Below are 26,576 nucleotides of genomic sequence, written 5' to 3'. Positions count from 1 at the left end.
AGAATTTAAAAAAATTATAAACACCGTAGTAATCGTATGTTTATTTTGCTGTTTCATAACTTTTTTGCAAATGGTTGCAAAAAGTTTTAAAGCATTCATTTTCAAGATATTTGAAATGCGCATTTTAGCTATTTTTTAAAATTATAATATAATAAAAACTTTCTGAGAAACGTTAATTTGTTTATAACTATTTTTATTTAAACATTTAAAGATTATGCAAAAAAAATAAAAATTTATATTTTGTCGAGAAAATGTTAAATAGGCATCTCATCTTTATAAGATTTCAAAGTTTGATCAGTGTATCATAATTATTTTGGTTATTATTGCGACTCGTTATCAAAAACAATATCAATCCCAAAAAGGCTCCAGGATTTGACTTAATAACAGGAGAAATACTACAACAATTACCTAGAAAGGCCATCGTAAAAGTCACAAACCTTATAAATGCAGTATTCAGGTTGCAATATGTACCAATAACGTGGAAAACATCTGAATTAATCATGATTCCCAAACCAGGGAAACCAACCAACAAGGTAGAATCATACAGACCAATATCTCTGCTACCAATTTTATCCAAACTATTTGAGAGGATATTGCTAGCACGAATGCAACCTATACTCGACCACAGGGAAATTGTTCCTTCCCACCAATTTGGATTTCGCAATAAACATTCAACAATAGACCAAATTCATCGAATAACAGATATTATAGAGAGATCTCTGGAGGAGAATAAAATATGCTCAGCTATTTTTCTAGACATAGCAAAAGCATTTGACAAAGTGTGGCACAAAGGCTTGTTACTAAAATTAAAAAGATATCTTCCCATCCAATTTGTACATCTAATACAATCATATTTGGAAGATAGAACTTTTAGAGTTAAACAGGAAGGCGAATATTCAGAATTACGGCCAATTAAAGCAGGAATCCCACAGGGCAGTGTTCTGGGACCCATACTATATTTATTATATACTTGTGACATACCTGTTACAGAAAATATTAAACTGGCAACATTTGCAGACGACACTGCAATACTAGCAGTCGGTGAAACATTCGAAGAAACAACTAGACACCTGCAAAATGCAGTAAACAAAATAAACACCTGGAATAATAAATGGCGCATAAAAATCAATGAAGGGAAATCTGCCCATATCGATTTCACCTACAAAAGAATAAATAGTCACCCAGTTAGAATAAACAATAAAATCGTTCCGTACAAGAAAACAGTTAAATATCTAGGGCTACATTTGGATAGCAAATTAAAGTGGCAGGAACATATCAGAAAGAAAACCGAAGAACTAAAACTGAAGTACAAGAAGTTATATTGGTTATTAGGTAGAAGCTCACAACTTACAATCAAAAACAAAGTATTAGTTTACAAACAAATGCTCCAACCAGTATGGTCCTATGGTCTACAGTTATGGGGCTGTACTAGTGAGAGTAACTATGCTTGCCTTCAAAGAGTCCAAAACCGAATACTAAGAAACATAGTCAACGCTCCATGGTATATCCGCAACAAAGACCTACATCGGGAACTTCGTATAGCAACAATCAAAGAAGAAATAAAGAAGACTGCCAAGGGTCACGAAAAACGACTCCACAACCATACAAACAGGGAAGTGTTAGAACTTTTAGATAATCAAAACCTAGTCCGCAGGCTCAAACGCACCAAACCTTTTGAACTTGTGTGATAGTGATAAATCTATAAAAATGTCAGTGTCAGTTTAAATTCGGACAGTGAACCTAGCCCCAACAGTGATGTGTGCAACAATAATTATTAATTTCTAAGGTGAACCGTTGGGAATACCTAGGACAGTACAGTAGTAGATTAAGTTAAATGTAAAATGCTGGTTAGTCTTAAGATTAGGTGCATTGTTAATTTAATAAATAATAAAAAAAAAAATTATTGCGACCGTAAATTATTAATTAACAATTGAATTGTTGCTAAAATATTTGTTCAATGTTCACCAGCTTCTGGAACTATAATTCAAACTAAGAAGGCTTTTAAGTCACCAAATTATTTAATTATTGGTAGATAATTACTTATCTAAAACTTTATTTGAAAATTAAAAATTTTGTTGGGAAAACCCGCATTTTCCAAAGAAAATGTTCGTCGGAGCAGATCGGGAAAAAGACATCTCTATGCAGAATTTAATCACGGTGAATTTTTATTTGAGTATTTTTGTTGTAGAGTTAAAATCTTCGGAGTTATAGAGCAATAATTGAAAAAAACACGATTTTCGTGCGCCATTTTGTTCATAAAAAAGCAGCACACTATCTGAGGACTTTGCATACCTATATTATTAATATATAGGATCTTATAATTCGATTCCAGCAATAAAATTGCTGGTAAAGAACTTTTCCCAAAAATGGCCTATTCTCCGATAATCGCCCAGACTACTACGAATATATTATGACATCCTGTAAATTTAGATTATAAGTAGGCTTAGATAATTAAATTAAAAATTGTAATTGAAATACATACCATACAAAACACAAATAGTGTGGCTAATTGGCTAAGCCAAATTTATTATAAAATAAAATAACAAAAAGTAGGCAGAAGAAATGGAAATGGATTGGCCATACGTTAGGGAAAGATCCTAATAATCATACGAAAAGCGCTCGAATATTAACCTGAGACGACAAGCAAGAGGGGAAGACCAGATTATAGCTGGACGAAACCAGTAACTAGAGAACACAACAGAATCGGTTTAAGATGAGGGAAGTGAAAAACAAAGCAAGAAACAGAGGAGAATAGAAGGAACTGATGCGCAGATTAATCAGAGAATAAACACAAAGAAGATATGCTGAGCTAGCCACCATCCGTCTTAGATGAGCGACCAAGAAACGCAGATGCGCCCAATACTCCAGTAAGGGCACGGTTCCCGGGAAGGGGGTTATCGTGGAAGGGCTTGTCACTGGGAATTTTCCAGCATCTACTTATTTCTTGATTCTTTAGTCAAAATTTACTGAGAGCGAAATCGCAGCACGTTCTTTTTTTAACTAAGCGCGAAATGCATTTTTTCTGCACAAAGCTCTATTATTCTGTAAGTATTTTACATCGTTTGAAATTCACATTGCATTGCCAATATTTTTTTTCTTTCAAAAACTATCAGAAATAGTTTTGGGGACATTAATACATTAGCTTGAATTTTTTCAGATTTTTCTGACTACTCTAAGACCACTTTTTGAGGCTTTGAAAATGATTTTTTCACTTTTTTGACCCTTTTGAGATAGTGCACTTTTTCCGGGTGTGAGTATATAAATATATTTTATTCAATTTAATGATATTATTAGTATATATATAAACACAAAATACAAGCTTAAATTAGGCGCCAATTTGTAAAATAAACTAATATACACTCACGGACAAAAATATTCCATATTTTGAAATTAGCATTTGAAATAAAATAAAAATTGTGCTGCTCCCAGTGTCATAGCAATAGGATTTATTTTCAGAATCCGATGTTTTAATGTTTCATATAAATGGTATAATCGGATTTAAATTTAATGTTGGCTATATGGGGGCCAATATAATTTTTAAATTCAATCTCATCAAGATAAGTTTCACTATTCTACCGACATTAAGACCTGCGTCATGGTACACGAATTTGTTATCCAATATGGCTGGTAAATAGCAAAACATGATCTAAAATGTTTTTGTACATATCAGCTGTCATTCACCCAATCACCTCCACAAGTTCAGTATCTCCTTACCAAGAAATACCACTCCATAGCACTATGCCGCCACCACTAAAATTAACCCTCTGTATGAGGTTACATCTGGCATACCGTTCGCCATATGGAAGCGACATTTACAAGACTTCGTCTACAGAAGAGTTGGTGAACAAGTATGTCAATTGTAACCTCATACAGAGCGTTCGTTTTGGTGGTGGCGACATAGTGCTACGGAGCGGTACTGCTTTGAAAGGACATACCGAACACGTGAAGGTGATTAGGCGAATGCCAACTGATATGTGCATTGAAAACATTTTAGAAGATCATGTTTTGCCATTTGAAAGACATATTGGATATGACATATATGGTGCTAATGCACTTCTTCTTGCCGCTAGCATAGTGAATACTTATCTTGATGAGATTCAATTTAAAAATTATACTGGCCAGTAGAATCAGATTTAAATCCGATTATAGCATTTATGTGATACTTTCAAAAATGGCACTTGGAAAAAAATCCTATTCCTATATGATACAGGGGGGCTAAGGATAGCAGCACAAAAAATTTCATTCCACATGCATATGCAATATTTTTGTCCGAGATTATATAAGTGAGATACGTATTTTTGCATTATAGATGTTACAGGTAGAAATTCGATAACATACATAATTATAATATATTATTTATTTATTATATAAATAAATGTGCAGATATATGTTGACTGCAGAATATTAACAATTACAGATATTAGATGTATAATAAATTGGTAAAGTGTTACAACATTTTTTGTACTAAAAAAGAAATTAATTTTTTTTTAGTAATAATATTATTATATTATAATGTCATTCTATACATTCGTTCATGGCATTTTAAACACGGTTATTGAATTTCTACCTCTAACACCTGTAATGCAAAAATATGTCTCTCTTATATATTAGTTAATTTTTTATATTGGCGCATAATTTAAGATTGTATTTTGTCTTTATAATACTACTAATATCATTAAATTAAATAAAGCATATTTATATACTCACACCCGGAAAAAGAGCGCCATCTCAAAAGCGTTTAAAAGTGTCAAAAAAGTGAAAAAATCATTTTCATAGCCTCAAAAAGTGGTCTTAGAGTAGTCAAAAAAGTGAAAAAATCATTTCCATAGCCTCAAAAATTGGTCTTAGAGTAGTCATAAAAATCTGAAAAAATTCAGGCTAATGTAATAATGTCCTCAAAACTACTTCTGACAGTTTTTGAAAGAAAAAAATATTGGTAGTAGAATGGGAATTTCAAACGATGTAAAATACTTACCTAATATTAGAGCTTTGTGCAGAAAAAATGCATTTCGCGCTTAGTAAAAAAAAAGAACGTGCTGCGATTTCGCTACTAAGTGAATTTTGACTTAAGAATCATTAACCCTCCGTTAGTCGCTATCGGTGTCACACACCGACGACAGAATTATTCATTCGGGATTTACAAAATAACTGTTTTTTTCTATCGCCACTTTCTGTACCTCTTCCTATCAACTAATTTCGTGTTAGTGCACATTCTTACCTACTTGGGTACAGTTGTGCGAGTTTTATAGCTATTTTCGGTGCAAGACTCCGTAGCGACTAACGGTGTGGTTATTACTTTATTGGCATAACTTGCAGTTCAGGTAAAGTTTTAGCATCTTATTATTGCATTTTATTGGTAAGTTTTGGTCAAGTCTTATTTATAGATGTCCTTTGAAGCCGAATAAAAACGTTGGAATGGAATTATGGGAAATGGTTCCTAGCGACGATGAAAATTATTTTGACGATGAAGGAAGTGAAAATGAAAGCGGTTTTTCATTTTATATCTGTTGTTTTTCAATAAAACATTTTCAAAAATATTTTTCAGTCATTCCTATACACAATATAAAATATTTGTACGAATTTTATAGCAATAACTATTTTTTTTTAATTGTCGGTCTCTGACACCATAGCGACTCTTGATGCTCCGTTTATCCTAGCGACTAACGGAGGGTTAAGAAATAAGTAGACGCTGGAAAATTCCCAGTGACAAGACCTCCCACGATAACCCCCCTTCCCGGGAACCGTGGGGGTGATGATCCAAGAGAGAGAATGAAAGTATTAAAATGTGCGCTTGTTAAACAAATATTCTTGTTGTTGTTTGTTTGGGTTTGGGTTTATATGACTGCGGACACTAAATCCATTCGCCAATTTTACTATTTTTTATTTTATTCGTCATTTTTTCGTATCTTATCCTAAAGCTAATACTAATATTAATCTCTAATAAACAATTCTACTAATAAATAATTATTTTTGTATTTTTTATTTAATAATTTTTTTTTAATATATTTTTTAATTGTCTAACAAATATTCTTAAAAGCATACAAAAGACACAACTGATAATGAAACTAAACAAACAAAAGCACTCACAGACTAGCTAAATAGGAGTTTTTTAATATTTTCTCTAGATATAAATACTGTCCTTGAGTAGTAGTTTGCCTTTGAAATTTTCAATAAATACAAAAAGACAAAAAAGGGGAAAGAATAAAAAAAAGACAGAAAGAATGAATCATACGTTAAAGACAAGATGAAAGACGGAGGGTTGTTCTCAGCTTTACCATCTATGGGACCGCTGGCTGGTACACGTACGGAAAAAAATTATTTCATTCAAGTAACGTAGTTTCATTCAAATAAAATCACATCCATGTTATTGAACGTGCAACATGAGGAACAAATTAGTTACCTACATTTGAATTCACAGTATTATTCAGCACTGACACAGACGAATATATTGTCGCAACCTTCGTTATTTGGATAAAATTTCCATGAACTATTTGCCACTGCACCTTCAAGGTTTATTAATCGCTCTCGCTAATTCATATTATATGTACCAGATCGATGCGTTCAATTTATTACATTGCTTATGCTGGTAAAAGCATATTTTTAATCGATATTACCTTCAAAACACCACAATTTATAACTTAGTCGCTCTGATATTTTACTTTTATAACTCTAACAGAACGGAAATACTACTATAGTTTGTCGAAGGTACAAAAGAGTTTGACAAACTGTACACGTCGGTTTATAAAGTCCTTCCCCGTTTTCAAGTTTCCAATCGCCACTTCTTCCGGTTGTTCCATAGGTCTTCTTCTATATTTCTTTCTCTCAGCTCTTTGTCTATCCCATTTTTCAACCATATAGTTTAAATATTAATAATCATCTTGAGCCACGATTACTTATATAATGTTCTTGAACTCCAAGTGAAGCACAGAGCTTCAGTGAAAACGCGCCATCGGGTTCTATTTTGCGCTAGGGCCTTCACCTCATTCCAAGACTTTCCTTAACTTTTTATCTCGTCCATGATGGATCTCCTCCAAGTTTGTGCTGGGCGACCTCTTTTTCTTTTTGCTTGGGAATTTCACTCTAGGGCAGTTTTTGCAATACTGGAACTATCTTTTCGGAGTGTGTGACCTGTCCACCCCCACTTTCTGAATTTTATTTCATTTTCTACCCTCTTAGACGTGTGTGGCCAGAAAATACGGACAATTCTTCGTAGACATTTGTTAACAAAGACTTGCAATTTGTCTGTAAGGGATTTTGTCACTTTCCAGGTTTCACATCCATAGAGTAGAACATACATAACATTTGACTGGAATATTCGGATCTTTGTCCTTGTAGTATATTCCCCAGACCTCCAAACAGGGTTAAGCATGCTGAATGCTTGTTGAGCTTTTCGTATCCTCATACGAATATCGTTTTCTGAACCTCCGCTTTCTGTTATGACACTTCCAAGATACCTGAAGTTTTCCACAATTTCAATCTGCATGTTGTCGATATTAAATAGCGTGTTGTTCCCTGCGTTTATTCTCATGGATTTGGTTTTACTAATATTGATTTTTAAACCTATTTTATTGACCTCAGTGGATAGTGTTTCCAATTGGTCGGCGTATTCTAGATCACTTAGGCGTGTGGTAAACGTCCATTGTATCCCTTTTGTGTCGAAGTCTAGTTTGGAAAGAACATAGTCTAGAGCTATGTTAAACAGAAAGGGATAAAGCACACATCCCTTTCTGACTCCAGTAAATACGTCAAATTGTATCATGTATCGAATTGTGTTCCATTCAACCGATTGTTCCATTATTACCCTCACAGTATTAATGTGCTCTATGCAGGAAGATTCTGGTCTAAAACCTGCTTGATTTGCTCGAAATTCAACCTTGTTTGTTAATCTTTTATGTATGATGATCGTAAAATTTTTATTTATGACGGTAAGCAAGGTTATTCCTCTCCAATTTTTGCACAGTGTAAGGTTGCCCTTTTTTGGAAGCTTAATAATGTTACCTTTTTTCCAGCCCGCTGGAATGCGGTTTGTTTCCCACACCTCTCGGATTATGGGGAGCAAAAGTTCAGCTGTTAGATGCGGGTTAGTTTTAAGTAGTTCGGCAGCAATGTTATCGATTCCCGGGGACCTGTTATTTCTCAGAGATTTGATAGCTGTTATTATCTTCATTTTGGAAGGGACTCGCAAGATATATGCAAGTCTATATTCTTCGGGTGTACAACAATTTCATCTGCGTTATCCCTGGGCGTGCGTAGCATCTCCTGAAAGTGCTCTTTCCATCTCTCTACTTGGTCATCCGTTGTAGTAAGTAATTCACCTGTCTTGGATCTTACAATGTTCGAACAGTTGGGCCCATATTTTGTTAATCGTCTACTAATTTGTACAGCTCTCTAGTCCTGTTGTGTTGTGCAGCTGTTTCTACTTGTTTTTCCAGTTCTTTAGCCCACCTTCTTTTGTCTCTTCTTGGATTTCTTTTAGCTGCTTTATTTGGTGTTTCATATTCTTGTTGTCGGTTCGTTCTTCCTTATACAGTTCTTGCTTGCAAGATATCTTTTTTTCGTTGTTTTCTTTCCTCGGTAAGATTACAAGTTTCATCTGATATCTATTCCTTTCTATATTTCTCTCTTTTATCCAGTTTGTCTTTAGCTATTTCTGTCAGAATATTTGCCAAATATTCCCAGCTATTTACTTCACGTTCTCTTGTTTTTACTTGAAGCTCCTCCCTAAACATGTGTTTTCCTGGGAGCGTTTTTAATTTGTTTAGATTATATGTGGGTCTGTTGGTGTTTCTTGTGATTTTGTTTTTTGCCATTTTGATTTTAATGGTTCCAATTAACAGATGGTGGTCACTTGCGATGTCTTCTCCTCTTTTATTTCGTACATCAAGAAGAGATGATCTCCATCTTTTTGATATGGCGATGTGGTCTATTTGATTTTCTCTTGTATGACCAGGTGCAGTCCATGTGACCTTTTGAATATTTTTATGTGGGAAAATGGTTCCACCAATAACTAAACGATGATTGGAGGAAAAATTTGTAAAGCGCCCTCCATTTTCATTCATCAGTCCCAGGCCATGTTTGCCCATTACGGTTTCTAAATTAATATTGTCTTCTCCAACTTTAGCGGTCATATCGCCCATCACTATTAGGATATCGCCTTTGTTTACTTGTTTGGGTCGTTTGTTCTAGTTGTTCGTAGAAAATGTCTTTATCTTCGTGGAGAGATGTGTTCGTAGGAGCATAGCACTGAATAACTGTTATCTTACGGTATCTGGTATAAAATCTGGCAGTCATAATTCTGTCATTAACGGGTTTCCATGAAATGAGGCTATTGTTGGCTTGTTTACTGAGTAGAGCCACGATTACTTGATCGTCTGTAAAGTTCGGCGTATATACTATAATGTTAGTGAGTTCCCAGTGTCACAGTCCCCAGTCCCTGAAAACAAAACTCTGGGTCTATAAAACAATAATTAGGCCCATAGTTGCGAAACATGGGATGTGACACAAAAATTTGCCAATACACTAGACTAGACGTTTGAAATAAAAATATTACGTAGGATACTGGGCCCACCCAATAAGTGAAAATAACAATTATTGGCGAATTAGGTATAATAAAGAAATATACAAGTAAATTTAATAAAAAATTCATCTTGGTAAAAGGTATATTAATTTAAAAAGCCCCTAAAAGGGCTAAAATATAAAAACAAAACGTTTTCGCTCTGTAACAAGAGCATCATCAGTGTTACAAGAACATGCTGAACCACCCAAAAATACTAAGGTTAAAACCTTTTAAAAATAGACTAAATGTCTTATAAAAGTGTATACAAAATTAATTCAAAAGGATGGATATAATTCCTATGGGTATGGTCTTAGGGCAACATATGACTCCCACACGGGGTTAGCAACCCACGTACCATGTGTCGGAGTCATATGTTTGCATAAGGATATATCCATAGGAATTATATCCATCCTTTGGATTTAATTATGTATATACCTACTGTTATAAGACATTTAGTCTATTTTTAAAAGGTTTTAACCTTAGTATTTTTACTAATCTTTATGGCTCAGCATGTTCTTTTAACACTGATGATGCTCTTGTTACAGAGCAAAAACGTTTTGTTTTTATATTTGTAGCCCTCTTAGAGACTTTTTAAATTAATATAGCTTTTACCAAGACGAATTGTTCATTAAATTTAATTGTAATTTATGGTATACAAATATACAGCCAGCTAAAGGAAATTCTTCCTTGTGGATAAAAAAAAATATACGAACAATATAGCGAACCAACTCTAGCATAGTACACTAAACTGCCGAGATTACGGCGGACAGGGCCAAAATAGGGACGAAAATTGCTACATGCAAAAATGCAAGGAAAAAGACGACTTGTTGGAAGACCAAAAAAGAGATGGAAAGATAAAGTAGATTAGGATGCCAAAAACCTTCTAAAAATATGTTCATGGAGGCCAAGGCACGGTTTGGGCTGTAGTGCCATTGGATGGATGGTATCCCCACAGTGTTCTACATTTTTGGTTCCATATTTTCAAAGCAATTTCGAGGTATAATTATTTAAATATTGTGCGGGACAAACAACGTAACTGTTTCAATCCTCTTGATGTTACAAATCCTGTTGTTATTTGTGTACCTGTTTTTATTTTTGTATTGATTGATTAAATAGTATTTTGACGGCTTTCATTAATTCTAAATTAATATTCGTGCTTTACATTGATTACCACGGAACGCTATCTAGACTTTCTTTAGATTAACGAAAAACATACATATGAATTTGGTGTCAGACAGGGTTGTATACTGTCCCCACTGTTGTTCAATTTGTATTCAGATAGAATATTTAAGGAAGCGCTGCATAATTTGGAATGGGGTGTGAAGGTTAATGGAATTCTGATAAATACAATCAGATATGCAGACGATACAGTTATTTTAAGTGATGATATGAATGGATTACAACACCTTTTAAATGCCATTGACACAGTGGGAAGAGAGTTTGGCCTAAATATAAACTATTCAAAAACAAAATACATGGTATTTAGCCGTTTGGCCCATCAAGATTCACGGTTATATATTGATGGTCATGTAATTCAAAGTGTACCCAGTTTTAAATATCTTGGTTGCCATATTACTGAACAACTAGATCCAGATAAAGAGATAAAATGTAGAATCGAGATAGCCCGCACGACATTTTTAAAAATGAGGTCATTCTTCTGTAATGATACCTTGCAACTTCAACTTCGAAAGCGCATGATTAAATGCTACATTTGGTCAGTCCTCTTGTATGGTGTCGAAGCATGGACATTAAAAAGATCCACCATTAACCGTTTGGAGGCCTTTGAAATGTGGCTTCACAGACGTATTCTGAAAATACCATGGACGGCTATGCTGACAAATGCGGCAGTCCTTAAGAGAGCAAATGCTACCCGCGAGCTGCTTGATAACATCAAATATAGAAAGATGGCCTATTTTGGACACGTAGTAAGGGGAGACCGGTATAATATTCTTCAACTTATTATGATGGGTAAAATCGAAGGACGCAGAGGAATTGGTAGAAACAGGCCCCTTGGTTGAAGAATATCCGGGACTGGACAGGAATAAAGAAAGCAGAACACCTATTTAGAATAGCTCGAGACAGAGACAGTTTTGCCATGTTAATCGCCAACTTCAAGGGGACTTGATAGGGCACGTTAAAAAGAAGAAGAATTTCTTGATTCTGTGCCATCTCTTTTTCTAGTATCTAGGTTAAGAAGAAAATATGGTCAATAGTGGATCAACCTTCACAAAATCCTGTTTGTTCTTCTACTTCAGAATCTATTCTTTATTCTTTCTCGATTCGCTTCGTCAAAACATTCCCATATATTCTACTCATTGATCTTGTTACTTGTTTTTATACCCTATTCCACGAGCATACGCCTGTTTTGGATTACTTCGACAACGAATATTTTACTGTGCAAAATAAGAAGAACGAAAGTAAATTGCAAGTTACTTTGTTGTTTATTGGAATAATTATTAGCGCCATTTACTTTCGTACTTATTATGTTGCACAGTAAAATATTCGTTGTCGAAGTAATCCAAAACAGGCGTATGTTCGTGGAATGGCCCATAACTCCCTTTATATCGTACTGAGATATAATATACATTGTTTTTCATTCTACAGTATGGTGCAAATGTTTGGAATAACTTCGTTATTTCGTAAACTAGCGACTTCAAGGAAGAATCCTGAGACAGGTCGATTTTTATTTTTGAATTATGACTTTCTGACATTTATACCATACTAATGACGTCATCCATCTGGGCTTGATGACGTAATCGATGATTTTTTTAAATGAGTCGTGAGCTAGCTCATTTGAAAGGTTATTCAATTCTCTATTCAGTAATATAAACATTGACATATTTATTTACACAGGGTGTCTAAGAATAATTATTTTGATTAAATTAATTGACACAAAAAGCAGAATGTACGTAATTTATTTAATTCAAAATATATTCTATTGTTGTCAGAAAACAGAAAAAAAGTGTATTTCACAAATAAACATTGTTTTTCGTTAAAGAGTAAAGGTGCAAATATTTTACGGCTATCCCTACTTTTTCTGTCTTTACACGGCAAATTACGTGTAGTAAAATTCTCACTGGTATGGATATGTAAATATTACTTGACAATGTCATGATTAACTTTAAAGAGATGGCTTTTGAATGTTCTTGGATAACTGTTACTTGCTTAAATTATTAATTCAGTTAATTAATATGATAATTTTTTCACTAACTATCTACTCAGTGATTGTAATAATTTATATACTGTACAACAAAAACTAATACTCAATCGAAAAAAGAAGAAAAGTGATAAAGTGATTTTTTAATAATATATTGTTTTACTATAGGACGCTTACAATTTTAAACATCTTTAATAACAAAATACTTGGATCACAGTATATATCCTGGTGTATTCGCTGCTTGGATCTTCCATAAAAATAAACAATAAATAACTTTTTATTAAGTTGAGGTCTTAAATCAAATATTTATTAAATACACTATCAATATTATTTAATCAACACCTCAAAATATTCCCGACGCCATGTCAAATATTTAAAATTGTCACTCTCTTGTCACCATATTCTACAACGTGCGTTGTATGACAAAGATAGCGAATGTTCGATTTGGAAAATATCAGCACGGACATGGTGTCCATTTTTTTCGAATCCTGAAAAAACTAATAAATATTTTTAAAAATTTAAACGCAGAATGAAAGACTAAATTATTACCAAAAGTCGAAAGTCCCTTAGAATAAATAAAAAGTTTATTTTGAATCAGATATTTGACATTAAAAATCACACTAAATTTTCTCTTAGTTTTTCACCCCTGTAGCTTATTAAAATAAACATTATAAGTTTCCAAGGACTTTCGGCCCTAGGTAAGAACGTAATCTTTCATTCTGCGTTTAAATTTTTAAAAAATAAAAAAAAACAAGCCTACTGTATTAAATAGTGTGATGTATAATGCCTTTTAGGTCCAAACTAATTAAAACTCTTTTTCTTGGTTCAGATACATTATATTTACACTCAAGTCCATCAATGACTAACTATAACAACGTGTTTACATATAACCGTAACGACCTACTACAATAATAATTACTGAGTACAATAATCTTTCTCCACCGAGTTAATGTTTATATACACATTTAAATAATAACAAAACATGACAATTCAATGTTACTTGCGGTTATTGATACAAGAACAGATACTACATGGATTAATGACTTTGAATGAGTTTTAAACATATTTTGTACAGGGTGATATTATAATACCACACCTCCCCGTTTTGTTAAGATTACATATTTTTAAAATAAGATTGATTGTCTATCATCGCCGTTTTTAAAAAAAAAAAAGAAAGTCCTAAGAAGAGAAGAAGAATATCTGAGTGTATATCCCTCTTTCCCTTTCACAGAGTGTTTATGATTACCTAATACTATTTTCAAAAATTAAATTTCCTAACTATCCTAACTAACTGTAACATGGTACATTTCAGATCAATCGATTTTTCCCTAAACATGTATATTCTTTTTCCTATTTTACACAAAAGTTCATATTTTCCCTATACTAAAACTGGTATTTTATAACCTATTACTAGTTCACGTACTTTCACGTCGTGTCTTTTCGTCCTTTTTTTTTTCGTTCACTAATTCACTTCATCAAAACAGTGTCCACAGTGAATGAAATTGATCCTAACTTTTAAATAGTCTTTTAGTGCCTATAAGCCGTAACTAATTTAATTGTGATAAAATCTCGACTTTAATACTTCCTAAGCTAAGCTAAATATTACCTAAACTTCTATTAAATGGTATATAAAAAAAGAATTTAACGTTACTTTACTATTTCATCTCATTATTTCAGTCTTATTTTGATTTATTTATATACGCCTTACTAACTTTAAAATATTGTACCTATAATAAAAATGTAATCTCTCTAAAACTTTTAATATGTCTCTAAAAAACTTCTAATAACTCTCTTGTACCTATAATAAATATTTAATCTATCTAAGAACTTCACTTTTTGTGTCCCTTTGCTTACTATCTACTAACACACTTATTGTAAGATATTGTCTATCCTTAATTCAAACACTTCCATTTTCCGCGAAAATTTAACCTGAATTCATTATCTACATTTAAAAATAAGTTATTTATAATTTACGTTACTTTAGAAAAAAAATTACAACTTTAATTCTTAGACAAAAATTCAATGATTAGCTACTTATTTGCTTAGTATCTTCTTAATTTTGCTTGTTTATTTTGGCAATTTTATGTTTCTTCTTTCATTTTTCCCACATATTTTAATAAAATTATTTTTTTTTCTCTCTCTCTTCTTCTTGTCTGGTACTATAACTATATTTCTTCATTTTTCTCCACATAATAACACTTCTACAGTGTACATAATTCATCTTCATATAACAATCATTTGTCATTTAATCATCAATATATCATTTCATAATATAACATCATAATAATCACTTCCTTTACTTATCCCTCAGTGCCTACGTTCGACTAATCAAAGTGGCTTTACTCGAGAGAAAAGTTCCAATAACAATCATAATACTCAATACTAATATACTAACCACGAAACCTCTACAATCTACCTTGATAGAAGTGGGTATAACATCGTTGGCTAGATCAAATTCTTTTACAAATTCCGCAACCTCAATTCCTTGTTATGAGGCCGTTGTTTATTCACGAATAATCATGAATAAAATAGGTACTCTCAAAACACAGAGTGGGTCTCTAATAAGCTTTCAAGCTTCTATAAATCATTAGTACCTTCCTAATTTGACAAGAGCAGTGGGTTTCTTATTGTCTCAAGTTGTCTCATAATATTTAGCTTATACTATTGTTAGTTCTTCTCCAAATTCCTTATCTCGACGCATCAGGTCGGTTCGTTAAAAATGAATCTCTTGCTTATAGCAATGTTTGTCTTAAGCTCTTATATTAACGTATGTCATCACTAATCATTATTCATTACAAAAAAATCATTTATATATCATTTATCACACAAAAATTATTAATTCAGGTTCATATCATACAAAATTTAACACAAAATCGATGAAAATGTACTAAATATACTCAATAAATATCAATATGTAATAAGATAACTGGCTAATAAAAATTCAAGAATAGTATACATATTCGACAAAAATTCGATAAAAATTCAAAAATAGCATATGCAAAAGTTAGATAAAAATATTCAAAATAAGTTTATATCTCAAACTTCGATAGAAATTTTTGGAAAAAATTCGATATTCCATAAAATATTCAAAAATAACCGTACTAAAAATCGAAATCGGATAGAGATTTTTCAAATAAATTCAATAAAAATTCAAGAATAGCATATATTATAAACTTCGATAAAGATATTCAATTCAAAAATCACTTCATCTTTCAAAATTCATAGATATTCTTAAAAAAAATCGATACTTCATAAATTATTCAAAAATCAGCAAAGATAAATATTCAATGTTCAATAATAATATAAAACGAGGGAAGCATTTTTAATAAAGATAGACATTCTTACTTACATTTTATTTCCACTTTGTCTTTGTTCACTGGGTTCTCTGCATTCTTCCTCTCCTGGTCTGTTTTCGCCGTCTATACTTCCAAGCTGGTGCCGCCATCTTTGTTCCTTACAGAAGATTCTCCACTAGTCTGCAGGATCAGCCATGTATTTAATAGTGTGATGTATAATGCCTTTTAGGTCCAAACTAATTAAAACTCTTTTTCTTGGTTCAGATACATTATATTTACACTCAAGTCCATCAATGACTAACTATAACAACGTGTTTACATATAACCGTAACGACCTACTACAATAATAATTACTGAGTACAATAATCTTTCTCCACCGAGTTAATGTTTATATACACATTTAAATAATAACAAAACATGACAATTCAATGTTACTTGCGGTTATTGATACAAGAACAGATACTACATGGATTAATGACTTTGAATGAGTTTTAAACATATTTTGTACAGGGTGATATTATAATACCACACTACGTTCTTTCCGATGAGGCCCCAATAAGAGCCTAAAATCGCGATTCAAGGGACTGGACTGCGCTCCGTATTCTAATTGAAAAGTAAGATTGTTTTGCCTTCGCATTGCAACTGAATTAAAAATGAAATTTTTATTTTATTTTTAAAAAATACTTTAGTTTTCTCAGGATTCGAAAAAAATGAATCCCATTTAAATATCATTGGAGCCCAAACTATGTACCGATCCCCTTAAATTAAATGTTCAAACTATCAAGAGGTAGATGGATAGTAGCTTGAACATTGAAATTAAGTGAAAAGCAATGTTTATTTATCAAAAAAAAAAACATTTTTTCTATTTTCTGACAGCAGTAGAATGTATTTTGAATTAAATAAATTACATAATATATTCTTCTTTGTGTGTCAATTCATTTAATTCAAAAACATTTTTCTTGGTCACCCTGTATAAATAATTATGTTATTGTTTATACTACTGAATAGAAAATTCAATAATAACCTTTCAAAAAGCTAGCATACGACCCCCTATTTTCATTTAAAAAAATCATCTATTACGTCATCACGTCCAGATGGATTACGTCACTACTATGATATAATATATCAAAAAATCATAATTTAAAAATAAAAATCGACCTGTTTTAGGATTTGTCGCTGGCTTACGACATTTATTCGAATTTATTCCAAACATTTTCACCATACTGTATATCTACTACATATGTATTGTTATATTTCTATTTGATATGAAAATTAAATTTTGATAATTATAGACAAAATTCAATTTAATATAAAATATTTTCAATTTTCTCAACCACGGGCATATAAATTTAGAACAACCTGTATACAACAAATTGTTATATTTAATTTTAAGAAGTGATTAAACGAAACTCGGGACAATGCGCTTAAAATAAAACTCAAGTGAAATCGATAATAGGTCATTATCGTTGTTCGCGGAAGGTTCGATCATTAGCCGATGCTAAATAAGACTTAGTGGAAGTAGATAATAGATCATTAAATTTTGTAATTAGTAGAAAGTAATTTTAGAATGGGAATTAACTATTTTTCTTTTGAAATACATTAAGCATATTTAGAAAGATTAAAAATTGGTTTTGAGGAATACTGCGAATGAGAGTTGGTGGTGGAAGTTTGATTTGTGAATCTGGAAGGGATATTTAGAAAGTAGGGGAATGAATGACAAATAGAGATCAGAATGTTTTGAGCTGTCGAGAAGTGAAGTCCAGTAGTAGACGGTAGTGTACGGAGAGTGAGAAAGCCGGTGTAGTTCCGTGAGTGTGGAGTATCTATCGTGGAACGAGAGGTAGGCCAGGTTGAGAGTAAAAGAACCTCTTTGAGCCAAGAGTTCCCGGTAGCAGATTGCAGTTTAAAAAAAAGGTAGAACACAGCATCACGACAGAAGCAGGAAACGAGAGCTATACGAGCTAGTTTCAAAGGAGAACATTACTGGAAGCCAGGACGAGGTTTTGATTGCAGCCAAGGATAGCAGGAAACGGGTCTTGTGTGAAGACATTCTCAGTTCACCAGAAAAAGGTCAGTCTCATTTGTTTGGACATGAATGTATGGGTTTTTCGTATTAAATATCACATTTAAAATTGAAGAAACATAATCAATAATATCAGAAAAGCTTCATCAAACTTAAATAGAATTGTTGCTAATAAATCATAATAGCTAAATGTTAATAAAAACTTTCAATTGGAAACCAAAAGGAAATAAGATTCACATGTGTAAATGTTATGTTTAAGAATAATAAGATATAGCAAATATTAAGCAGTGATTGCCATTTAAATAAAATAAACAATATTTTGATTACAATTGTAACGCATATGTGTTATTATTTTACTCTTTTCTTTCCTATCCCGATTAGGAACCATTGAGAAATACTTAGAAGCCACGTAAGTAAGTAATTAATTTTATAAAAAGCCCTGAGATTGAAAACATATTGATATGTGATCTGGTAAATTAATTAGATTATTATTAATGCATTGATTAAATTAAATTACATATAAAAATATTATCTCATATCAATAATAAAGATCACATCAACTGTCGTCCAACGTGGAAAGCATTGTAAAGTATTTCTAGTGGCAAATTTGAAGGATAGAAAGAGTAAAGCCGGTATTTGAAAATTTATATGCCTGTGGTAAAAAGTGAGATACTTACATTTGATAACATAAAATTTTAGATCTCTTTAGGTACAAATTTTACATAACTGATTTAATATTTTATTTTTACGATATTTACATTTGATATATTTATTGACAATTTATAATATTTGGGTGAGAAAAAGTCGTCTTGGTAACATACTAGTAAAATTTCATATTTGGCGGGGACAGTACTTCTTGAAAACAAATGTCTGTGACAAGAAGCCAAAGCAAAGACAACAAAAAACAAAAAGAACATTCAAATCAAGAGAATAATTCAGACCAAGAAGATATTTTAGACAAGACAATCATGGCATCAGAACAGCAAGAATTATCAGGAATAGATAAACTATTACAACTGATGCAACTCCAGTCACAAAAAATGGGTGAAGCAAAAAGGACAATGGATAAAAATCAGGAGGAAACAAAACTAAAAATGGATGAAACACAACAAAAATTGGATCAAAAAATGGATGAAACACAACAAAAAATGAAACAAGCAATAGAAGAGAACAACAAGAAAATGGAGGAACGCATAGGAAAGTATGAAAAGGAAGTAAAAGGATGTTTGACAATGATCAAGAACGATATGGGACAACAAGAGACAGAGATTAAAGAAATCAAAAGCAAAATAAAGGAGATAACGAATTGCCAGAAAAAAGAAATGGAAAGTTTGGAAAACAAGTTGCAAAACGCTATTCAAGCAGACATAGAAGAAGTGGAAAGAAAGATTGCGGAAATCAATACGCAACAGAATGTCGGAGAAAGAAGAGAAATGGTTATACATAGCACAGATGACGTGAAGATAAGGTTTGGCGGGGATGTAAGAAGATTACACCCAGTGCCGTTCATAAATAGCCTGAAAAAGAAAATACAGCACATCGGAAATTTCGAAACAGCAAAAGAAACTATCAGAAACCATCTCAAATATGAAGCAAGCCTATGGTTCGATAGCAAAGAAGAAGAATTCGGCAATTGGCAACAATTTGAACAAAAATTTTTGAATTATTTCTGGGGAAAAGTCCAACAATTGGAAATTAACAAGGAATTGCAAAATGGGAAATACAATGATAGGATGGGTGTATCAGAAAGGACATATGCTTTGCAAATTTACAATAATGCAAAACATTTACAATATAATTACTCATCGGAACAATTAGTCGAACTGATTGCAAGACATTTCGAGGAAACGCTGGAAGACCATATCACATTGCCAAATTACAAAGACATAGATAGTTTATGCCAATTCCTACAAATAAGAGAATCACGTCTAAGAGAAAGAAAATCAAGAAGGTCGCGAGAAGATTACAGGCCCCGAGAAACACAAGACTACAGAGATAGAAATCAAAATAGGAGGGACTATACAAGACGAGATTTTAATCCCAGAAGGGAAAACGAAAATAGAGACAACGGAAGAGGAAATTATGAACAAAGAAATAGGCAATGGAATGAGGACAGAAATCGAGAATACCAGAATAGAAACACCACACGCTCAAATCAAGAAAACAGAAATAATGGTAGACAAAATGAACAGGGATATCGAGAAAACCGAAACAGATCCGACAGACCAAGAGAAAATAGAAGAGAAGTAAATAATACCCAGACAGATGAATATGACGGAGAGAGACATTATGACGAAAATATAAACAACGATGAGCAACCGGCGTCTTTTCACGACGGCGCTCACTAAAAACCAAAAATCAAACAGGAATGTTTTGTCACCCCAAGGAGTTTATTAAATTGGCAGGAAACAACGAAAAGAAAAATGGAGTTAATTTAAAATTTGTGGATGGATTTATCAACGAGAAACCAATTAAAATTATGATAGACACTGGATCTGAAATAACATTGGTCAACAGAAAACTAATAGAAGAAGTTAACTTAACAAATTTAATTTACAAAATACCTAGGGTAAATTTAGTGGGCGCAAACAAACGGACATTGGCAACTATAAATGAAGGCATACGAGTAATGGTACGACTGGGTAAGAATATGTATGCACTACAATGTGTAATAATGCCAAACATGTCACATGACATGATAGTAGGAGTTGACGAATTGGCAGAAAAACATGTAGGGATAGATTTTAAAAATAATACGATGAAACTAACAGAAGAAGAAGAAAAAGAACAGGACAAGGAACATGAGAAACAAAATACGGACGAATCAGGTAAAGAACAAACAGTGGAAATGAATTTGGCAGCGAAGCAAGGACAAAGAAAAAAAAGGAGAAAAGGTCAGAAAAAGATAAAAGAAAATGAAACCTGTGGCTCCTCAAAAGAAGAGTTGAGCCCAGAAGAAGAAAATTTGAGAGTATCAGAAACAAAGGAAACCTGGGATTCCTCAAAAGAAGAGACGAGCTCAGGAGAAGAAGAAATAAAGCAAAAAAATGAAAGTGAAAAGAATATGTTTGAAACAGTAGTATTTGAAGAGGAGGTATATGCAAACGAGGATGCAGAATGCACGGTAAACATGTGTGAAGAATCTGAAAAAAAAAGACAGAAAATTGATATGTGGAGAAGGGAAAGAAAAAGAATTGCGGTTGATGTTAAGAAACTACGAAAATTTGATCAATGAGGAAAACAGAGTGGCTAAAAAGTACGAACATTCATTTGAGGTGAAAAACTTGGGAAATTTTCGATCAAAGACTTACCTTATTCCATACAAGTATCGACAAGAGGTGAAAGAAGAAATAAATAAAATGTTGGAAGATCAAATCATCGAAAGATGTGATTCACCGTATGTTAACCCGATTGTGATAGTAAAGAAAAGCAATGGAGAATTGAGATTATGTTTAGATGCCAGGAATATCAACCAGCACACTGTATCACAATATGAATCACCTCTAAACATCGAGGCCATTTTTGGAAGAATCACCGGGTCACACATATTTTCGAAAATTGACTTAAAACACAGTTTTTGGTTGATACCGTTAGCTGAAAAGTGTAGAAACTACACCGCTTTTTCTATTGATGGTATTGTCTACCGGTTTAAGGTAGTGCCATTTGGATTGCAGAGTGCTTGTGCTGCACTCGTCCGAGCTCTACATACCATTTTGAATCGCCATGAAGATTTCATAGTTCATTATATCGATGATTTATTAATTTTTTCACAAGATACTCAGAGTCATCTGGAACACATAGAAATAATTCTGAAAGAATTGGACACAGCGGGATTGAAATTAAACATTGAAAAATGTCAATTTTTTCAAAAAGAAGTCATTTATTTGGGTTTTCAATTGGACACCAAAACAGTAAGATTAGCCGAAGACAGAGTCAAGCTCATAGATGAATACCCAAGACCAACGAATTTGAAAACATTGAGAGGTTTTCTTGGCACGATTAATTATTTTAAAAAGCTGATTCCCGATTTGAGCCAAAAGGAAATCCCTCTGATAAAATTGCTTAAAAAAGGAATAAAATGGAATTGGAAAGAAGAACAGGAGGAAGCTTTCGAAACATTAAAACGAGAATTCGCAAAAGGAACGAAAATATACCACCCCATTTACAATTTACCTTTTATACTCCGAACTGATGCGTCCATACAAAAATTTGCAGGAGTTCTGTCTCAAATACAAAACGACCAAGAAGTGCCGATATGTTTTATATCTCGAGTGACTAAAACACATGAGAGAAAATATAGTGTTAGAGAATTGGAGTTTGCCAGTGTACTATACTGCGTAAACAAATTGAGGTTTTACTTATTGGGAGCAAAATTCACAATCGAAACAGACCATGCAGCTTTAGTACATATCATGAAGAATAGATTAGTAAATAATAGAATACATAGAGGCATTCTATTATTACAGGAGTATGATTTTGAGTTCCGATATATAAAAGGAAAAGACAACATAATAGCCGACGCTCTAACACGGGATGAGGACACCGGAAAAAAGGAAACAATTACTCTACAGGTGGGACTAAATAGATTAATACAAGAAGAAGGGATATATTCGTTAAATGAGATAAGGACAAACCAGGAAGACCTAGAGGAAAGAGAGAAAAGAAGAGCGGAAGTAGAAAATAACATATATTTTAAGAGAATAGACGGAAAGGAACTATATTTAGTGACACAGACATTGGCCGAAAAGATAATAAAGAAATTACATGAGGACAATGGGCATATCGGTAGCAGAAAAGTTTGGCTCGTTTTTAGGGAAAATTACATCAGCCGACAGGATTACCGCATTGCAAAGGAAATTACCCAGAAGTGCGATGTATGTCAAAAATATAAGAGTCGGAATTTCAAAAACGAAAATGTTGCCAAAAATATTGAAGCCCGAAACAAACTAGACATTGTAGCAATAGATATGTTAAGCGATCTAATTATGACCACTAAAAGGAACAAACATATTCTGGTAATGGTGGATGTGTTTTCAAAATACGTAAAATTATATAGTTGCCGCACCACAAAGGGGGAAGAAATATTAAGAAAAATCGACAATTTTATAGCCATAGTAGGAACACCAAAAAAGATTCTACTGGACAATGCAACGTATTTCCGAAATGATCGTTTCAAGGGACAACTTCGAGAACGAGGAATAGAGACAAATTTTGTCAGCATCAGGCATCCACAGAGTAATCCTTCGGAACGATTCATACAGGAAGTGACGAAATTTCTTCGCATTGCAACAGATGGTCAACATCGCCACTGGGACAGGAAAATGGCGGAAATAGAAAGGTATCTAAATACAATTCCGAGCACAGTAACAAAAGAGACCCCAGAATACGTCATGAAGGGTGTACTGCCGATAAGGCCATGGGAAGACCAAGAGCCAAAAGAATATCAACAGGTGATTGAAACCGTACAGAGAAGGTTACGGTGAAGCAACGAAAAATATATCCAAAGACAGGAACAAAATAGAAAAAGAAGACCAGTGACTTTCCAAAAGGGTGAAAAAGTACTCGTGAGGGCATTACGAGTATCAAATCTTCCTGGGGGCATTTGCGCAAAGTTGATGCCTGTTTTCGAAGGCCCGTACATCGTAAATAATGAAAATGGGATAAATAGTTATGAGTTGAGGCACAGGAACTCGGAAAAGATCCGAGGAATTTATAATATTCACGATGTATACAAATATCACGAATAAAAGACAGATACATGAAGTAGATAGTAAGTTAGGATATAAGACGTAGATTAAAGTAAGGAAATATACAGGGAGTTGGTTTTGCCTCGAGAAAATTTATTTAAAAATGCAGATAAATTTTATCGAATACAAGGCGGGGATTTGTTATATTTCTATTTGATATGAAAATTAAATTTTGATAATTATAGACAAAATTCAATTTAATATAAAATATTCCGTGAGTGTGGAGTATCTATCGTGGAACGAGAGGTAGGCCAGGTTGAGAGTAAAAGAACCTCCTTGAGCCAAGAGTTCCCGGTAGCTGATTGCAGTTTCAAAAAAAGGTAGAACACAGCATCACGACAGAAGCAGGAAACGAGAGCTATACGAGCTAGTTTCAAAGTAGAACATTACTGGAAGCCAGGACGAGGTTTTGATTGCAGCCAAGGATAGCAGGAAACGGGTCTTGTGTGAAGACATTCTCAGTTCACCAGAAAAAGGTCAGTCTCATTTGTTTGGACATGAATGTATGGGTTTTTCGTATTAAATATCACATTTAAAATTGAAGAAACATAATCAATAATAACAGAAAAGCTTCATCAAACTTAAATAGAATTGTTGCTAATAAATCATAATAGTTAAATGTTAATAAAAACTTTTAATTGGAAACCAAAAGGAAATAAGATTCACATGTGTAAATGTTATGTTTAAGAATAATAAGATATAGCAAATATTAAGCAGTGATTGCCATTTAAATAAAATAAACAATATTTTGATTACAATTGTAACCCATATGTGTTATTATTTTACTCTTTTCTTTCCTATCCCGATTAGGAACCATTGAGAAATACTTAGAAGCCACGTAAGTAAGTAATTAATTTTATAAAAAGCCCTGAGATTGAAAACATATTGATATGTGATCTGGTAAATTAATTAGATTATTATTAATGCATTGATTAAATTAAATGACATATAAAAATATTATCTCATATCAATAATAAAGATCACATCAGTATATTTCGCTTGTATTAATGCATTCTTGAAATAGTTGCCGAAGATATTCATATACAGTCGAACCCGCTTATTGGAATAGCCTTCGTGCCAATCAAAAGTATTCCTATAACCGGGATATTCTAATAACCGATCATTGGTCGTTAGTAGAAACGTTTCGGGACCTCAAATTTCTATTCCTTAAACCGGGATATCCCTTTAAGAGGTATTCTAATAAGCGGGTTTGACTGTAATTTGTTCGTTCCTCGCTTAAACAATCCTCCGTGTATATTTCCTGGTCCAGGTGCCTTGTTCCTCTTCAGCTATTTATATACATTATTAATTTCTTCTGATGTTAACCTGTTAATCTTATTGGCCAGCCTACTCTTGTAATTTCATCTTGTTTTTGTTTCAGTGTTCTTGAAATTCGACTTTTATTGACTATTGATCTCTTCAGATTCATATTAATAGATTGATTTTAAAAATTTAAATTTCTCTCGTTAAAACAACCATTTTTCCAACAAAACATTTATTCCGTCGGGTCTAATATCTTACTGGGCCATTTATTTATCTTCAGATGCGTTTTTGTCGTTCCACTAAGCATAAACTGAAATCGGTAGACCTCATTACTACAAATTACTGAGATATTACAAATATTTTGCAATAATCGCTGCAGGAAATGTGTTATTTGTACAATTTCTGTAATACCTGGGTTTGTTGATAAATAAAAGTGTGTGTTAATAAAGTATGAAGAAAATCGGTAATGTGCTTACGAAGAAAATGAAAGGATTGCATTAACAAAATATTATTTTTAGTGGGAGTTAACCATAAGTTTAGTTTAAAATACGTGTAGTTGACCTTTTGACTTCCACTTAACGAAAAACTTTCACTAAAATGTTTTTTTAACATAAAAAAAGTAATTTTGAAGTTAGAAAAAAAAAAGGATTCAAAATGGTCAAAATATTTGTCCAGAAATATACGGAAGTTTTCCAAGAAACGAATTTAATGTTTATTCAACAAATGCTAATAGTTTATAAATAAATATTCTGATTAATTAATATTGTTGCATATCTGTGGTATCTTCTACATTAATTTAGTGCAGCAATTATTTTGTCTTCTTCCACCAAGTCAAAGGCTTTCTCGTAATCCACAAATATTAACACCAGTCGTTTGATGTATGCCACTGTTTATTTGTAAGTGTTTTTATAAATAGTAAAAGGTTGTTTATGTATAACCGGCTCTAAAATCTGCTTGTTTTTACATTGATTGAAATCTAGTTTGGGAGTTTTGTTAGAATTTTCATGATTAAGTTGTATACTTGGGAAACACCGTACACACAAATTTGTACACGTGGGACGGTAGTTTTGTGGGGTTTGTGGTAGACTACCATCCTATATAACTTCGTCGCAAAGGCCGATTGTATCTCAGGATCCACTCCTCGCAATTCAACTTTTTTTTTTAAGATGAGTATCACCGACTCCTTTCCAACACCGTTTTCTTATTTTATTTTAATCTAATAGTGACCGAGATATACTATTTGCTTATAAGCCAAATACACAAGGTGAAAATGGCGGGTTCGTTGGGAAAAATATTCCCATGAGATTTTTTTGCATAATCACATTCGTGAGACATCCCAGAATAAGGTTCAAGAAGTCGCCCACGTGAAAAGTGGTCAATTTTTTTAACAATTTTTTTTTTAATCAAATTGCAAAAATCAATATTTTTGGCCCGGAGAATTTTGTTGTAGGGTTTTTGGACCATTATGGATTAAAAACGTCTCTTATAATTTTTCTCTAAAGTTGATCGTTTTCTAGTTATAAGCAATTTAAAA

General features: G+C 32.8%; 2 protein-coding genes across 4 annotated transcripts in view; one reads left to right on the top strand and one right to left on the bottom strand.

Moving 5' to 3' along the window:
* The window catches only part of LOC126881392 (cilia- and flagella-associated protein 251-like), a 136,713-nt gene extending 115,141 nt beyond the window's left edge, over positions 1-21,572 (top strand). The window contains exon 2 of the mRNA XM_050645640.1: positions 21,127-21,572. Within this exon, the coding sequence (XP_050501597.1) occupies positions 21,127-21,267 (141 nt within the window). The 3' untranslated portion in view covers positions 21,268-21,572. The remainder of the gene's footprint in view (positions 1-21,126) is intronic.
* Positions 1-26,576, bottom strand: part of LOC114333418 (lysosome membrane protein 2) — a 705,292-nt gene that overhangs the window by 62,305 nt on the left and 616,411 nt on the right. The gene's annotated exons all lie outside the window — the stretch shown is intronic.

This window comes from Diabrotica virgifera, chromosome 3, assembly GCF_917563875.1.
Source record: "Diabrotica virgifera virgifera chromosome 3, PGI_DIABVI_V3a".
In the NCBI taxonomy this organism is placed as follows: Eukaryota; Metazoa; Arthropoda; class Insecta; order Coleoptera; family Chrysomelidae; genus Diabrotica; species Diabrotica virgifera.
Note: the sequence above shows the minus strand (reverse complement) of the source record. Positions and strands in the feature narration are given on the sequence as shown.